Source organism: Eschrichtius robustus, chromosome 9, assembly GCF_028021215.1.
Source record: "Eschrichtius robustus isolate mEscRob2 chromosome 9, mEscRob2.pri, whole genome shotgun sequence".
Taxonomy (NCBI): domain Eukaryota; kingdom Metazoa; phylum Chordata; class Mammalia; order Artiodactyla; family Eschrichtiidae; genus Eschrichtius; species Eschrichtius robustus.
Window position 1 is genome coordinate 33893337 of NC_090832.1, and position 19746 is coordinate 33913082.

Consider the following 19746-nt stretch of genomic DNA (forward strand, 5'->3'; position numbering starts at 1 on the left):
TTGTTTCTTCATTCTCCGGTATTTGCAATTCTAAGGATCACCATAATGTCAGGTGATATAAAGAGGGAGAAAAAATTCTGTCTGTATATATAAAATTCTGTCACATAGCAAATGAAAATAATGTCAAAGCTCTACACACAGTTTAAAGGAAAAAAAGGTGTCTTCAAGAATTAATGATGGCTGCTCCAGGGAATTTATACAAGCCTGCCATGTTTCAAAAGCAGAATCAAAGTGAACCTAAGTTCCAACTGAGTTGCAGTCCTGAAGAGGTGGGAAGCGTTGTAGTAAAAAAAAAAAGAGGAAATCATATGTGAATAACTTAAACGTCTCTGTATCAGGAAACTGAAGCAAAAATTACTATGGTAACTATGAATATTATTTAGCAGTCTAGTGACAATCCAAAGAAATTAAAAGCAATAATCCCAGTCACAGAAAGGGGAGAGTCTCATATAACAGAAACACATTTACTACAATTTTAATTCTAGGAACCCTAAAGCAGTGCCATCTATACAGCCCCATTCTTGTCAATATTATCAATGTGATTCTCCTCTCCCAGCTGCTCCTTTAACCATCTATAATTTAGTGACAGCTCAAAGTTTATTTGCTAAACTCAAACTCACCCACAGATTCGGTCCACCAAAGCCAATCATGTTTCCTGTCAGAAAAGTAAGTCTCTTTCTTCAGTTAGAAGGAGTTAGAATGTCTGATACGCTTTCCCTAAATAACTAATGATCTGTTCTTCTCCAGGGTTTGGGAAAGCTGGAAATATCTGAACAATGAGCCAAAAGGAGGGTCATCAAAATCACCAGGAGTACTTGTTTAACATATACATAGAGTTTCCTGAGCCTTTCCCAAACCTACTGAATTAAAAACCCTGGTCCCAGAAATAGCTATCTTTCAAATGTCCCCAGTGATTTGCAAGTAAAGCCAAGTTTGGGAGGAGCCATGGTTGCAATCATAGTTCACAGTGGTGCCTCCAAGTGGCGGTTCTTGTTAGCAGTTCTAAATAGCATCCAGGGGCAAGTGCTTTCAGCAGAGGCAGCATTTGGGCTGATAGCAACTCTGGTTGGAGTTGGCTCCCTGTGGCACTGCTGGAGAGGTACATGTATGCAGCCGTACCCACCAAAGTTTTTGTCTTTGGCTGCCCTCAAAGTAATGGAGGCCCCCTGCGGTCTGTTACTTCATACTACACAACTATTCTGGAGCTTAGGATCATTCTCTCAAGGCAAGGCAAGCAGGGTTCCTGCTGAGCCCTCTCCTGGCACTGCTGACACAAAATCGACTTTCTAAAATGACACTCTTGGAAAGTTTTGCTCAAAGTCTCCTTCTGTTTACACCCTGGATAACAACATACTAGGCCATACTATTATGACCATTGCCTCCATTGCCCTCTATTATTTTTCCTCTGCCAGTCCTGAGACTTGATTATCTCATAGCTCAGTAAATTTCTCTTCTCCCTTTGGGTGCAAGCCCAGGATGCTAGCCTGCAAGACTACTCTCCTTCTTGGATGCAGGTGAACCCAGTCATCTGGGGGACTGGGTATGTGCCCTATACTACCCTTCTGGTGAATCCACATGAGTAACATTTGTTGATCTCTTGCAGGCAATGTGAGGTGGAGGACAGAGAATGGACCAAGCTAGAGGGTGGAGGCCAAAAAGTTGGGGGTGGCTGTAGCAACAAATAAAACTGAAGAAATAAGCAGAGATGATGCTGTTAAGACTCAAGAGGTCAGAAGGAAAGGCTAAATGGTCTCCAGTGATAATATGGACAGAGGAGAGTGCTGACGTTTGGATATAGATGCCAAAGTCAAGGCTATGATATCCTTGAATTCCTAAGGTATTCACCTAAGGTATCTTTCAGCTCTAAAATGATGTACTTTTCACCTGAAATATGATATTTTGGAATGTTCCAAAAGTTATGGCACATGTCTCCAAAACTCTACAGACAAGTGACAATGTAATAAACCTTAGACTCAATAGATTTGATGTTAGTCACAGAAGACTATTTTCTATTAATGTTCTATACCTATAACATACACATTATTACTTAATTAGTGTGTTATAATTGAGACATGTTTATTTCATAATGCCTTGCTGCACAGGTGAGTCTTGAAAATACTCTGCTCTTATTTTTCTTATTCTCTGACTTAAATTTATATTTAAAGGGTATTGTGAAGATCTGGAAGCAAATGATCATTCAATGCTTAGTCAAAAATATACGTTTCAAATCATGGTGAATATTTAGATACTGTTGTCTAAAATAAAATCCTATCTAGAAGACAGTAAAACTTATAAACCAATAAAGAGGAAATAGACAGGAGATGTGCATATAAAAATAAATATGAGTGATGCAATAAGAAAGTTGTTTCACCTCTGTGGTATTCTTCCCCTAAACCCAGTAGCCCAGTCTAATCATGACTCAAAATGACTAACATGTTACAAAAAACTTGACCAGTACTCTTAAAAGTGATCAAGGCCAAGGAAAACAAGAGAAGATTAAGAAATTGTCATGGATTAGAAGAGACTAAGGGGACACAATGATGCAATAAATGCAATGTAGTATCCCAACTTGGATCCCAGAAGAGAGAAAAAAAGACATTAATGATAACATTAATGAAATCTGAATAAATCTGTGGTTTAGGTAATAGAGTATCAATGTTAATTTCTTATTTTGACAAATGAATGGTAATTATGTAAGATATTATCCTTAGTGGGAGCTGGGTAAAAGGGACATGTGGATTCTCTGTCCTCTTCTTACATTTATGTAAATTTAAAATGATTCCAGAATAAAAAGGTTTTAAACAGTGCATATGAGACTATGCTTCTGTTTATAGCAAATTATATAATTAGTGCTAACACTGTCAATGATAACAACTAGACCAACTGGACAAAATATATAAAAACATTTATGTAAAGCCATATGACAGCTATCAAGAAGATAAAGAATCAACTTCTCAATATCAAGGAGAAGACTGATGTCTATAGAGATAATTAGTGTATTGTGACAGCTTTTGTCCTGTGGGCATTTCCCTGTTCAGAAGACATGGCTCAGAGACTGAGCAGTGCTTTGACAGTCTTGCTGTACTAAGAGGACAAAAGTTGGATTCTGGAACTTGTATGGGTGAGACTTAGGTAAAGTCCACACACTTTAGTTTGGACTTCAAAGACAGGAAGCCTAGAATGGAGATAAACTAGAATTAAATCAGCTGTCATGGGAGTTCAGCACAGCTTTGAGGCATCTAAGTATCCCAGAAATTGGATTAAGATGATCCATATTGCCATTGCCTGGCAGAAGTATCAGAAAATCCTCATAAGGTAAAGATAATTTTTTAGGCCTAAATTATTTCTACACACACTTTTTTCAAATACAACTTCTGATATGCAAAAATAATCAAGAATGTGAGGATATAAGACAGCATAAGAAAGAATCAGCAAATGAAACAGAAATAAAATATATTCACAAAGGCCAGATATTAGAATTATAAAATAAGAACTCAAATAATTGTTACTTTATGCTCAAGGAGATAAAAATAGAATATTGAAAATTTGAATATAATTTTATTATTAAAAATTCAATAGATATATAAAATTTTGATATAAAACTAGATACTAAACTATTTTAAATGAACCAAAGAGAAATTCTAGAACTGAAAAATATAATACATGAAATTAAGAATCTTATGATTGGTTTCAACAGTAGTTTTTACATAGCTGAAGAGAGACATCATGAACTGGAAGTAAGCAAGAAGAAAATATCTAGAATGAAGGACAGAAAGCCAAAAGGATGACTACAAATAAAAGAGAGTGTAAGATGCATAGTGTATACTGTGAGAAGTTCTAAATTATTCTAAATCGTATTTATAGAAGAGAGATAATGGGGAAGGAGCAATATTTGGAGAGTTAATGGCTGAATTAGTTCTTGAACTGATGAAAGACATCACTCTGCAGATATACCAACCAAATAAATCCCAATCCAGAAAATAGAAAGCTATCACCTATAGCAGCACTGCCCAATAGAACTTTAGGCAATGACAGAAATGATCTATTCTGTGCAATCCAGTGTGGTAGCTGCTAGTCACATGTGGCTATTGAGCACTTGAAGTGTGGCTGTGCAACTGAGAAACTGAATTTTAATTTCATTTGAATTATTGAAATATAAATTTAATAACCATATATGTCTAATAAAGATTGTATTGGGCAGTGCAGATCTGGAGCATCATAGTAAAACTAGTGAAAAACAAAGATAAAAATCTTTAAAGAAATAAAAGACTTTACAAAGGACAATTATTAAATAGTTACCTTTTCCACATAAACAATGGAAACCAGAAGACAATAAAATATGCCAAAAAACAATAAGAAACCTACAATTCTATACCCAATAAAAATATCCTTCAACAATGGAGGTGAACTCTTGTTATATGCCTAGTTTAACTCATAGGGCATATTGGAGATGAATTTGCATATTGCCTTTGAAACTTTTGAGATATTAAGAAACTTTTGTTTCTGTTTCCCTGTACTCTGAGAATTCATCTTCTCAATGTGGCTCCTTTGGCTCACCCAGAGGGACGTTACCACTTTCTATACACACTTCTGCTGTGGCATTTATACTATCATTTTGCATTTACTGGTTTACACGTTTGGTTTTCTTACTTGAATGTCACTTCTCTGGGAAGTTTTGAACATAAGTACCTAGTAATTAGATTTCAGATGGTACTCAAAAGTGAATCATTTTAAAACTAAAATTTAATGATAGTAAGATTTATTTCATAGTCACTTGTCTGGGAAATACTGGAGACAAGCATCCAAAAATTTAAAATATTCCCACATGCTATATTGTAGTTGATATCCAAAACTATTACTTTAGAACTGAAAGATACCTCAGGACAATTTATATATAAAACTAATTCATGTATTAAAGAAATTCAAACTCAGAGATTAAGTGACCTGCCCAACATCCCACAAAAACTAGAGCCAGAAGCAGACCCAGTCTTCCAGTCCCATGTACATTCTTCTATATCATGATATCTCAGGATTAAGAATCTTTCTACTTTTATGGATCCAGCATATCTATCTCTATATCTCTTCTAAACCATTTTTTGAGTTAAGCTATTACCAACTTTTTAAAAAAATCGACTTCCAGTCTTCAGTCTGAAAGAAACTCTAACCTAGGAGTCAGGGGACCTGGATTCTTATCTCAGCTTTGTCACCAGTGGATCTGGGAGTCTTGGGAGAGTATCACCTACCTTTGCTGGACCTGTTCATTCCAAAAAGTAATACATTTCACAGCATGAAATATAAAATGAAGCAGATATTCTAGGAGAGGTCTGAATTTAATTCATATCCTTAAATACTATCATTCTGCATCAAATATTTTGAATTTACTTTCTGTTCCTCACCTCATCCACTTTCCAATGAGAGAAAAATAGACTTAAAAAAGCATGTCGCAGTGAAAGTTGAATAAGTTGTTCTTAAAAGTCACCATCAATGATTAGTTTTTAGTGAATGTCTAATACAGCATAGCCAGTTAAACACAAACAAATAGAATGTCTGTTTGTTCCATTTTGGCAAGTTGACACGGTCTAAAGGATGGAGAACCACCATCATTGTAGGGAGAGCATGCTTTGGGGATATACATGTAACTTGTATGTTACATATCTGTCTGGGTACATTTTACATTGTTCAACAAATTTCTGAATTAGACCATTTTTTTAAAGGTAAAGAATAGCTTTATAAATATTAGATAATTATTGGTTCTGGGTAAACACTGGATCCAGGAGAAAAATAATACAAATTCAACTCGAATATAGTCTCTCTGCACTCCTCCCTACTCCCATATCCTCAGGCCAATCTGGCCAGGACTTTGGATGCCTCTGGGCACAAAGCAGGTTGAACAGCTGTTTGACTCACTGCTTTTGACTCCTTGTCGTTTGGCAGATTGGAATCTCTGCTGAGAGCACCATTTGGAATTTTTTTCACCCAAAACTGATATTTTTGAACATGAAATTGAAATATAGCGAGGCACTGGTACACATTCATAGAATAATAGTGCCAAAAGAGAGTGTGATAGATTTATGTCAAAACTCTAACTTGCCCCCAGAAGTGTTTAAAGAGATAACCCTAGATTGGTTGAGGTGGGCATGATAGTGCATGAATATGGATTTTCTGAAACTGTGAATATAAAAAATGATACCAGCTTCAGGTGTGTGAACTGGTGAGGAGAGAATATCAGACATGAATATAAATAGAGATGTATACAAACAGGTAGGAAAAAAAGAGCTAGGCCGTATATACTGAAGGGAGACTGATTAGGGAAATATAACTAGAGAATCCAAAAGAGTCACTAAGTCTAGGTTTGGGTATTTGAGAGGAGGCTACTACTACTACGACTACCACTACCAACAAAAACAACAATCTCAACAGTTGTTGTTGTTATTATTATAACAACAGCAACAAAAATAGTTAATGTTTACAAAGCAATAGTGTATACATCTGTCAGCACTGTTCTAATGTTTTAAACATAATAATTCATTTTATCTTCTTGACAATCATAAGAAATAAGAACTATTGTTATTGTTTCCAATTTATGGGAGATGAAACTAAGGCACAGAGAATTTAAGTCACTGATTCAAGATCACACAGCTGGTAGAGGTGAAGTCATGGTTTGACTCTGTGGCTGAAAAGCAATGAATGAATCTAAAATCTTACCCATAGGAAAAGAATGCTATGGAGAAATTGAACACTTTTGAATTAAGCATATAATAAGCAAAGCCTGAACAAAGGAAAGAAACCCCACTGCAGCACTATGTGATGACAGCAAAAAAACATACAAAAACTGACAAAATTTCCTTCTCTTTAGGTCCTTCAGGTGAATTATATTTCTTCCCAAATTTACCTCTTTTGTCCCCATCTTCAGACCAGAGTACACACAGATCTAAGCCTTCTTTTAAGGTCTCAATCCTCCTCCAATAATTAGCAAACCACAGTGTTAGAAAAGTCTCTTTATATTTAAAATTAATCACTGACTTTCCAACTTAAGCCCATTTCCTCATCTCTGATCTTTATTGGAAACGGGAGATAACAAACTAGAGGAAGGCAGTTAAAATTCTAATCACTTTCAGTTTTTCCTTTTTATTTAATAAGTTATTTAAAATGTACTTCTGCTAAATCCTATTTTAAAATCTCCCTGACATTAATGACTGATATATTCAAGTTTTTCTGACAGGCCTATTTGGCCACCTTAAATGTACTGAGGGTGAGTTTTCTCATCTTACCTCTCCGTTTTCTAAGGGGTGTATCTTGGAATAAAATGAAGTGCAGATGACCTCATCGTCTTTGGCGTATGATGGTGGTCCAGTGCGGGGATAAATATTGTAGAGGGTTAGGCACTCTGTGTCCGTCACAGCATGATACTGCCAGGGCTTATAATCAACATCATCAAGTGAGCGTTCCAAAATCCAGTTTCCAGGCCGAGGGGAATTAGCTGCTTTCACAATCACATACGCAATCTGGAACACCTGGGGAAGAGTGACAACAACAACATGTAACTCTGAATTCCAAAGGGTTCTCACTATTACATATCAAATATAAGGCCTACCTAAGGTTACAATAGATTTTATTCAGATATTATTTTCCATAACCCTATTTTATTCTCTAAAAATATTTTTACTGTTACATATTCATATTTCATACCTTTTGGCTAAGATGAGATGTTCTATTTTGTGGATTTTAGTTCTCTAATAACTCATTAACATCATTTCACGTAATTTTTGAAGTTCTATTATAATCACAATCAGTTAAAGCATTTATTACATACCAATTTACTCACCTTACTCTGTTGGAAATTATAATATATGAGTTAGAAATTCCATGTGTGGATAGTGCTTGATAGATTAGAAAACAGTTACTTATGTCACCTAATCCTCAGACAAGTACCATCCATTACTGTGGTACAGCAAAAACAACATAGTGATTCAGAGGCACAATCTTGTATTCAAATTGTGGACCCAGCATTTCTGTGACCTTGGGCAGATTATTTTACTTTGTCAACTCCTAGCTCCCTTTTCTGCAAATTAGGGTCAATAATAAGTACATTAAGTACACTACTAAGAGACAATTTAGATTAAATGAGATAACATATGCAAAATACCTAGCAAAAGGCTTGGCTATAAATACTCAATAAATGTCATTTCCTTTACATCCCCAAATAGAAAATAACAGAGAGGAAATTCTAGTACATGCAGACAACTGTTTGAAACTGGAACATATTCAATGAAGGGCGTCTGTACCTTCTGTATAAGAGGTAAACATGTGTTAAAGAAAAGGAAAATAAAGGCATCAAGTGACTGTAAGTCAACAGAGTGACAACTGAGGGGAATATGGCAATCCTCTATGTTCAAATCTACATAATATTTGAAGAGGTAAAAAATAAATATTCTGGATATTTTGTGATGGTCCATGTGTGTCTTTACCAATTCAATCCAAAAGTCCAAAAGAACAATGCACAAACATTACCAAATGACATTTATTTGCAATGTCCTGGGTAGAAAGATAGATACAAGCTAGTTTAAGTTATTGTCCCACCGTCTATGAATTGATAATATATTGTAATAATGATATATATAATGAGTACACTAATAATAAAGCAGTGGTATATGTTCTTTTTAGTAAATTCAGTGAGGTACAGGGAGCTTGTCAACCCTAAGCTCTGGGTGATTGGGGTCATTGAAAGGATACAACTGGAGGACAAATCTGCTAAAATGTGATTAAAGGGTCTGCTTAGAAGGGAGCTTGAAAGGAATGTTCTGAAAATAAACCTTATTTGCTACATAGTTTTGACATGAGACTTTCAGGAATACGTCTACACTGTCTATGGTAAACTTTAAGGGACTGAATTTAAAAATATGAAAGGTTGATATATAAGATGTAAAACAGGAGACCTTCAAGATGGCGGAGGAGTAAGACGTGGAGATCACCTTCCTCCCCACAAATACATCAGAAATACATCTACATGTGGAACAACTCCTACAGAACACCTACTGAACGCTGGCAGAAGACCTCAGACTTCCCAAAAGTCAAGAAGCTCCCCACGTACCTGGGTAGGGCAAAAGAAAAAAGAAAAAAAAGAGACAAAAGAATAGGGATGGGGGCTTCCCTGGTGGTGCAGTGGTTGAGAGTCTGCCTGCCAATGCAGGGGACACGGGTTCGAGCCCTGGCCTGGGAAGATCCCACATGCTGCGGAGCGGCTGGGCCCGTGAGCCACAATTACTGAGCCTGCGCGTCTGGAGCCTGTGCTCCGCAACAAGAGAGGCCGCGATAGTGAGAGGCCCACACACCACGATGAAGAGTGGCCCCCGCTTGTCACAACTAGAGAAAGCCCTTGCACAGAAACGAAGACCCAACACAGCCATAAATAAATAAATAAAAACAAATTCTTAAAAAAAAAAAAAAAAAGAATAGGGATGGGACCTGAACCTCGGGGAGGGAGCTGTGAAGGAGGAAAAGTTTCCACACGCTAGGAAACCCCTTCACTGGCAGAGACGGGGGGTGGCAGGGCGGGGTGGGTAACTTTGGAGCCACGAAGGAGAGCACAGCTACAGGGGTGCAGAGGGCAAAGTGGAGAGATTCCCACGCAGAGGACCGGTGCCGACCAGCACTCACCAGCCTGAGAGGCTTGTCTGCTCACCCGCCGGGGCAGGTGTGGGGTCGGAGCTGAGGTTCGGGCTTCAGAGGTCAGATCCCAGGGAGAGGACTCGGGTTGGCTCTGTGAACACAGCCTGAAGGGGGCTAGTGTGCCACAGCTAGCTGGGAGAGAGTCCACGAAAAAGTCTGGAACTGCCTAAGAGACAAGAGACCATTGTTTCAGGGTGCGCGAGGAGAGTGGATTGAGAGCACCACTTAAACAAGCTCGAGACGGGCACAAGCCGCGGCTATCAGCACGGACACCAGAGCCGGGAATGAAACGCTAAGGCTGCTGCTGCAGCCACGAGGAAGCCTGTGTGCAAGCACAGGTCACTATCCACACCTCCCCTCCTGGGAGCCTGTGCAGCCCGCCACTGGCAGGGTCCCGTGATCCAGGGACAACTTCCCTGGGAGAACACACGGCACACTTCACGCTGTTGCAACATCATGCCGGCATCTGCCACTGTAGGCTCGCCCCGCACTCCGTACCCTTCCCTCCCCCTGGCCTGAGTGAGCCAGAGCCCCCTAATCAGCTGCTCTTTTAACCCCGTCCTGTCTGGGTGGAAACAGAGGCCCTCAGGAGACCTACACACAGAAGCAGGGCCAAATCCAAAGCTGAACCCAGGAGATGTGCGAACAAAGAAGAGAAAGGGAAATTTCTCCCAGCAGCCTCAGGAGCAGCGGATTAAATATCCACAATCAACTTGATGTACCCTGCATCTCTGGAATACCTGAACAGACAACAAATCATCCCAAAATTGAGGCGGTTGCCTTTGGAGCAACTGTAGACTTGGGGTTTGCTATATGCGACAGACTGGTTTCTGGTTTTATGTTTATCTTAGTGTAGTGTTTAGAGTTTATTATCATTAGTAGATTTGTTTATTGATTTGGTTGCTCTCTTCCTTTTTTTTTAATGTATGGATATATATATGTTTTTCCTTTTTCTCTTTATGTGAATGTGTATGTGTATGCTTCTTTGTGTGATTTTGTCTGTATAATTTGCTTTTACCATTTGTCCTAGGGTTCTGCCTGTCCTTTTTTTTTTTTGTTTTGTTTTGTTTTGTTTAGTATAGTTTTTAGTGCTTGTTATCATTGGTGGATTTGTTTTTTGGTTTGGTTGCTCTCTTTCTTTTTTCTTTTTTTTAAATTACATTTTAATTTTTTTAATTTTTAATAATTAAAAAAATTCTTTTATTTCATAACTTTATTTCTTTTTATTTTCTCCCTCCCTCCCTCTCCTCTCTCTCTCTCTCTTTCTCTCTCTCTTTCTTTCCTTCTTTCTTCTCCCTTTTCTTCTGAGCTGTGCAGCTGACAGGGTCCTGGTGCTCCGGCCGGGTGTCAGGCATGTGCCTCTGAGGTGGAAGAGCTGAGTTCAGGACATGGGTCCACCAGAGACCTTCCAGCTCCATGTAATATCAAACAGCAAAAGCACGCCCAGAGATCACCATCTCAACACTAAGACCCAGCTCCGGACTTCCCTGGTGGTGCAGTGGTTAAGAATCCGCCTGCCAATGCAGGGGACACAGGTTCGAGATCTGGTCTGGGAAGATCCCACATGCTGAGGAGCAACTAAGCCGATGTGCCACAACTAATGAGCCTGTGCTCTAGAGCCCGCAAGCCACAACTACTGAGCCTGCATACCACAACTACTGAAGCCCGTGTGCCTAGAGCCCATGCTCTGCAACAAGAGAAGCCACCACAATGAGAACGTGCACCACAATGAAGAGCAGCCCCCACTCTCCACAACTAGAGAAAGCCTGAGCACAGCAATGAAGACCCAATGTAGCCAAAAATAAATTAAAAAAAAAAAAAAAAAAGACCCAGATCCAATCAACGACCAGCAAGTGACAGTTCTGGACACCCTATGCCAAACAACTAGAAAGACAGGAACACAACCCCACCCATTGGCAGAAAGGCTGCCTAAAATCATAATAAGATCACAAACACCCCAAAACACACCACTGGACACAGTCCTGCCCACCACAAAGACAAGACCCAGCTGCATCCACCAGAACAAAGGCACTAGTCCCCTCTACTAGGAAGCCTACAAACCCACTGAAACAACCTTAGCCACTGGGGGCAGACACCAAAAACAACAGGAACTACGAACCTGCAGCCTGCAAAAAGGAGACATCAAACATAGTAAGTTAAGCAAAATGAGAAGACAGAGAAACACACAGCAGATGAAGGAGTAAGGTAAAAACCCACCAGACCAAACTAATGAAGAGGAAATAGGCAGTCCACCTGAAAAAGAATTCAGAGTAATGATAGTAAAGATGATCCAAAATCTTGGAAATAAAATGGAGAAAATACAAGAAACGTTTAACAAGGATCTAGAAGAACTAAAGAGCAAACAAACAATGATGAACAACACAATAAATGAAATGAAAAATTCTCTAGAAGGAATCAATAGCAGAATAACTGAGGCAGAAGAACAGATAACTGACCTGGAAGATAAAATAGTGCAAATAACTACTGCAGAGCAGAATAAAGCAAAAAGAATGAAAAGAATTGGGGACAGTCATAGAGACATCTGGGACAACACTAAACCCACCAACATTCGAATTATAGGGGTCCCAGAAGAAGAAGAGAAAAAGAAAGGGACTGAGAAAATATCTGAAGAGATTTTACTTGAAAACTTCCCTAATATGGGAAAGGAAATAGTCAATCAAGTCCAAGAAGCACAGAGATCCCATACAGGATAAATCCAAGGAGAAACACGTCAATACACATAGTAATCAACCTATTAAAAATAAATACAAAGAAAAAATATTAAAACCAGCAAGGGAAAAGCAACAAATAACATACAAGAGAATCCCCATAAGGTTAACAGCTGATCTTTCAGCAGAAACTCTGCAAGCCAGAAGAGTGACAGGACATATTTAAAGTGATGAAAGGGAAAAACCTACAACCAAGATTATTCTACCCAGCAAGGATCTCATTCAGATTCGACGGAGAAATTAAAACCTTTACAGACAAGAAAAAGCTAAGAGAATTCAGCACCAGCAAACCAGCTTTATAACAAATGCTAAAGGAAGTTCTCTAGGCAGGAAACACAAGAGAAGGGAAAGACCTACAAAAACAAACCTAAAACAATAGAATTCAAGACTCAAATCAATAGAATTAGAAATAAAAAAGGAGAAGTAACAACTGACACTGCAGAAATACAAAGGATCATGAGAAATTATTACAAGCAACTATATGCCAATAAAATGGACAACCTGGAAGAAATGGACAGAAAAGCACAACCTTCCAAAACTGAACCAGGAAGAAATAGAAAATACCAACAGACCAATCACAAGCACTGAAATTGAAACTGGGATTAAAAATCTTCCAACAAACAAAAGCCCAGGACCAGATGGCTTCACAGGTGAATTCTATCAAACATTTAGAGAGGAGCTAACACCTATCTTTCTGAAACACTTTCAAAATATAGCAGAGGGAAGAACACTCCCAAACTCATTCTACGAGGCCGCCATCACCCTGATACCAAAACCAGGCAAAGATGTCACAAAGAAAGAAAACTACAGGCCAATATCACTGATGAATATAGATGCAAAAATCCTCAACAAAATACTAGCAAACAGACTCCAACAGCACATTAAAAGGATCAAACACCACGATCAATTGGGGTTTATCCCAGGAAAGGAATGCAAGGATTCTTCAATATACGCAAATCAAACAATGTGATACACCATATTAACAAATTGAAGGAGAAAACCCGTATGATCATCTCAATAGATGCAGAAAAAGCTTTCGACAAAATTCAACACCAATTTATGATAAAAACCCTCCAGAAAGTAGGCACAGAGGGAAGTTACCTCAACATAATAAAGGCCATATATGACAAACCCACAGCCAACATCGTTCTCAATGGTGAAAAACTGAAACCATTTCCTCAAAGATCAAGAATAAAACAAGGTTGTCCACTCTCACCACTATTATTCAACAGAGTTTTGGTAATTTTAGCCACAGCAATCAGAGAAGAAAAATAAATAAAAGGAATCCAAATCAGAAAAGAAGAAGTAAAGCTGTCACTGTTTGCAGTTGACATGATACTATACATAGAGAATCCTAAAGATGCTACAAGAAAACTACTAGAGCTAATCAATGAATTTGGTAAAGTAGCAGGATACAAAATTAATGCACAGAAATCTCTTGCATTCCTATACACTAACGACAAAAAATCTGAAAGAGAAATTAAGGAAACACTCCATTTTACCACTGTAACACAAAGAATAAAATACCTAGGAATAAACCTACCTAAGGAGACAAAAGACCTGTATGCAGAAAACTATAAGACACTGATGAAAGAAATTACAGATGATAGAAACAAATGGAGAGATATACCATGTTCTTGGATTGGAAGAATCAACATTGTGAAAATGACTATACTACCCAAAGCAATCTACAGACTTAATGCAATCCCTATCAAACTACCAATGGCATTTTTCACAGAACCAGAACAAAAAATTTCACAATTTGTATGGAAACACAAAAGCCCCTAATAGCCAAAGCAATCTTGAGAAAAGAAATGGAGCTGGAGGAATCAAGTTCCTGGACTTCAGACTATACTACAAAGCTACAGTAATCAAGACAGTATGGTACTGGCACAAAAACAGAAATATCGATCAATGGAACAGGATAGAAATCACAGAGATAAACCCACGCACATATGGTCACCTTATTTTCGATAAAGGAGGTAAGAAGGTACAGTGGAGAAAAGACAGCCTCTTCAATAAGTGGTGCTAGGAAAACTGGACAGCTACATGTAAAAGAATGAAATTAGAACACTTCCTAACACCATACACAAAAGCAAACTCAAAATGGATTAAAGACCTAAATGTAAGGCCAGACACTATAAAACTCTTAGAGGAAAACATAGGTAGAATATTCTATGACATAAACCACGGCAAGATCCTTTTTTACCCACCTCCTAGAGAAATGGAAATAAACAAAAATAAACAAATGGGACCTAATGAAACTTAAAAGCTTTTGCACAGCAAAGGATACCATAAACAAGACAAAAAGACAACCCTCAGAATGGGAGAAAATATTTGCAATGAAGCAACTGACAAAGGATTAATCTCTAAAATTTACAAGCAGCTCATGCAGCTCAATATCAAAAAAACAAACAACCCAATCCAAAAATGGGCAGAAGACCTAAATAGACATTTCTCCAAAGAACATATACAGATTGAGAACAAACACATGAAAGGACGCTCAACATCACTAATCATTAGAGAAATGCAAATCAAAACTACAATGAGGTATCACCTCACACCAGTCAGAAAGGCCATCATCAAAAAATCTACAAACAATAAATGCTGGAGAGGGTGTGGAGAAAAGGGAACCCTCTTGCACTGTTGGTGGGAATGTAAATTGATACAGCCACTATGGAGAACAGTATGGAGGTTCCTTTAAAAACTAAAAATAGAACTACCATACGACCCAGTAATCCCACTACTGGGCATATACCCTGAGAAAACCATAATTCAAAAAGAGTCATGTATCACAATGTTCATTGCAGCTCTATTTACAATAGCCAGGACATGGAAGCAACCTACATGTCCATCGACAGATGAATGGATAAAGAAGATGTGGCACATATATACAATGGAATATTACTCAGCCATAAAAAGAAACGAAACTGAGTTATTTGTAGTGAGGTGGATGGAGCTAGAGACTGTCATACAGAGTGAAGTAAGTCAGAAAGAGAAAAATAAATACCATATGGAATCTAAAAAAAAAAAAATGGTTATGAAGAACCTAGTGGCAGAACAGAAATAAAGAAGCAGGTGTAGAGAATGGACTTGAGAACACAGGGAGGGGGAAGGGTAAGCTGGGATGAAGTGAGAGAGTGGCATGGACATATATATACTACCAAATGTAAAATAGATAGCTAGTGGGAAGTAGCCACCTAGCACATGGAGATCAGGTTGGTGCTTTGTGACCACCTAGAGGGGTGAGATAGGGAGAGTGGGAGGGAGATACAAGAGGGAGGAGAGATGGGGATATATGTATATGTATAGCTGATTCACTTTGTTATAAAGCAGAAAGTAACATACTATTGTAAGGCAATTATATTCCAATAAAGATGTTAAAAAAAACATAAGACAGGTGGCTCTGATGCTGGTCTTTTGAGATCTTTACTAGGATCTGAGCATTTCTATCTGTGTGCACTCAGGGGAGAATCACGAGCCATCATATGACTGAAAGTAGGGATGGTATTTGCGTCTTAGGCACAGTTGTGTAAATACTGGTAATTAAAATACTGAAATACTTCTGTAGTTGGTAAATCACTGCTGCCCAAGCCTACCAAATGCCTCCTCTCTCCTGAGATCATCTGGTTAACCTTGGGATAGCAAGGAACAGCCAAGACATCGTCTCTGATTAGTCTGGGCTTTGACTAATTCTACTTTATTGACTATCACTCCAGATGGGAAATATTATGAATTTATATTTACAAAGGTATATAGATAAGTGTAATTGCAGATATACACACATATATGCATATGTGTCTATAATTATTGGAATACACTTAGACATTTTGGGGAAGTGTAGATATGGACATCTTAAAGCTGTGACCTATGGGGTTTGGCAATCAGGAGTCAAAGAGATAAGAAGAGCTTTTAAATTTCATCTAATAACCTGCTATATTAATTGCATTAACATAAATGTCTTGGTTTTTAATAAAATTATTTTTAAAATAAAGAAATATTTTTAAAAGTATTGAAGAAAGGACAAGAGTAGGAGTAAAATGGAATATACTCTAGCAATCATAATCTAAAGTATTTGCTACTTCTGCATTTTTTTAGGTGTTATTCATAAGAAATTATTTCTCTTAGACACTCTGTATTCAATAACTCATACACATGGAACCTCTTTTAAAAGGAATTCACTGAAGGACAAACCTATTGATTAATCTGATAGAACAGAGAGATATTTGATTCTATTAAAAATCTGAAATACCCTGGTCCTAATTTCTGGTAATCCTAAATTATTCGTGACAAAGTCTATAAAATGATAAAGAATATGAATAAATAAATTGTGAGCTCCTAAAGGGCAGAGATGCTACAATCCTTATTATAATTCTTTTGAAATAGTGTGCATTCAATATTTATTAGTTTTAACTGAATAACCAAAATCATTGTAACATGCTTCCATGTTACTTCTACTAGCTTAACACTTTCTTTTCTGTTTGTTAGAGCTTGAATTTCAGTCAACCAGCATATTTTGGCACTTGTAGGAACTAAGACATACATTGCTTGTATGTTCGTCCTATTACATCTCTATGAGTTGAAAAAATTTCTTAAACTCTTTTACCCTCTGTTTCCCAGTGTTTCTTTTCCAAAGTCAAAACCATGGAAAGATAATGAATATAAAATACTGTGTGGTCTTTGGAAAGAAGAATCTATATAAATATTTTAAATTAGCAAATTTCTATCCAGAAAAAAGAATGCACAGATATTTTCTTAGTGGAAAACCAAAAGAGAAATATCAAAGCATAATTAGAGATCACAGGTACAAATGAGAAAAATAAAGATACACTGATGCATGGATAAAGTACTTTGTTTAGAAACAACTCAGCAAGCAAATATAGGAAAAGGCCAAATTGTCTTGGAGCTACAACATGGATTTATGACTTAGGAGCTTCTGTGCTGGCTTTGGAATAATAGATGAAATCCATGAAAAGAAGTTATACTAGAAACCACACAGACTCTTTCTATAATTCAACATAACAGCCTACATTAAGTGACATGGAAAAGCAGTCATTGCCTTCGAGAATATGTCACCCCATTTGAAAACAATATCCTTCTTTCATTTATTTTCTATGGATTCTTTCACATTTCATGCAAAATTAATTAAATTAGTTAGCATGTAGTATTTTGAATAAACTTTTAAAAATGTGGTAGACAGCATTATTGGAAAACACAATGAATAGAAGTATTCTTTGAAGGCGTCAGGCAAAGACTGTGAAAATTCTAATAGTGATTTTCTAAGTATGCCAAAATTTTAATGACTTGAATAGAATAATTCTCTAACGTACTCATGCTACTTTTATTAACTCTGTCTTGTGTTTTCAGTATAAAGGCTCTTCAAAATCAGTAGTTATAAAACCTTATTTCCAGATGGAAAAAACCCCAATCTGTATGGGGTGCAACAAGGAAAGCAAACACCTCATTATAAGTACAAAAATGCTATGATGGCTAGGCTTCTATAAACCGTAGATCTCAATACACAATACCCAAATTTTTGGAGGGCACGTTTTACAAAGTTGGTGGCTAAAAAAAAAAATCCCAAATAATTTTTGAAATAATACCAAATGTTTGACATTTTACTGTAACAAAGAGAACTTTCTATTACATATTCCATTTGTGCATCACCTAATAAAATATCATGTAATTATAATCATATGTCACTGATGTAGCATTAAATTAGATGTTCCTAGAGTATTAAGAACCTGATCTCATTTAGGGTGGAAATGAAGAATACAGTCTTTCTGAAGAATCCTTCAGTCTCAAAGTAACAAGTAACATGCAATGACCATCATATGCACTGATGCTTTCCCATCTTTTTCACATTATAGGAGGAGACCTCACAGCCTGAAGTGAACAGCCTAGGAACTTTGGCCACTCTAGATACTGTCCTAGGACAGGATATACATTAGCTCACCTGTAATCCACGTGGGTAAGTCTGACCTCCAGAACTAATTTCTAGCACATGCATTGCTGGGTCTGAATTTTTGAAAAATATTCTCTGCTATGACTCTCAGGAACCTACTTTATCCCAGTTCTTTTGTCCTCAGAAGAATCATGGATCTAGGAAAATGCTACCAAAGAGTATTGTGTTTTGGAGATTTTAGTGATACTTTTGAGTGTCACTGGCACACAGTTAAGAGAGCCAGGCCAAAGAAGGACTCCTTAATGATGTAACAAGGACAGAGGACCTCCATTTCCTATAGGCTGATCCCCCGTGAAAGCCATAAAACTATTAATGAAGGCCACTCTCTGTGGAAGATGGTACTTCATCTTTCTCATAGAACTTGACCTGAATTACTCTCTTCCATTTCTTGTTTCCTAATTTGTCAAGAAAAAAACACATGGCCATCTAACTTCTGCCCACTGATAAGCTCTGCCTCCCTCCCCCCGTTGCTATCTGTCTGTGAACTTCCTATAGCAAATAGTTGTCCACATAACAAAATTGCTTAATTGTGAAGGAGGCTTTGCAATATTCTACTACCTGCTCTTGCCAATGTTATGGATTTAAACATTTCCACAAGCTGTGATGTCATCTCTAATATGTTTTGAACACTCCTGTGTATTCTTAGTTCTAGTATATGTTTGTCAAATACTCTTATTTATTCATATAGGTATGTTGGCTTTCAGAAAGCAATGAGAGTTATACAATATCAGAACCTGAAAGGATCCTCGGAATCATGAGTTTCAAGCTTAGTACCCACTAGAGTAATCGGGGAAGCCTTATAGAAATGTGTGCATGTCTCTGTGTTGGAGTTGATAGATAGAGTTCATGTGGTTACCTGATCTTTCACCTGAGACCTAAAAAGAGGATAAATAAATAAATAAGAAACCAATAACAACAAAGATAAGAGGATGAGGAGGGTTCAGTATTTTTCTGGAAGGTCCATGAGAGTCAGCTGAGGAGGGAGAGGAGAGATCATGGCCTAAAGTACTCAGTACTTGCCCTGGGTCAAGTCCAGCAGAAACTCACAAAGGCAGGTCTGACCAGAAGCAGGGATGAGAAGCAGGGCTGAATGTAGGAAATTCATGGAAATTCTGAGTTTAATAGAGGCTTCACTCAAAGATGCGCCCCACCCAAGCACATGTAACCAAATTCTTACTCCCCAGCAAAAACTTCTGAGCAATCACAGAAAACAAGTGGCTCGTTATAATCTTAAAAATTATCTGAAGAGATTATTATACAGATTTTGAAAATATTATTACTGGACTTATTGGATCAAATTCCAACAATAGAAGCTTTTAAATGATGCTTTAAACTTAAAAAAATTAACCTACAAATAACTCTAATTATTACTTTTTGAGTGAG

General features: G+C 37.5%; 1 protein-coding gene across 2 annotated transcripts in view; it reads right to left on the reverse strand.

The window, feature by feature from the left end:
• The window catches only part of LAMA2 (laminin subunit alpha 2), a 623525-nt gene that overhangs the window by 395923 nt on the left and 207856 nt on the right, over positions 1 to 19746 (reverse strand). For both annotated transcript variants that reach the window (XM_068551053.1, XM_068551052.1), the window contains exon 4: positions 7272 to 7514. In XM_068551053.1, coding sequence (XP_068407154.1) covers positions 7272 to 7514 — 243 coding nt within the window. The remainder of the gene's footprint in view (positions 1 to 7271; positions 7515 to 19746) is intronic.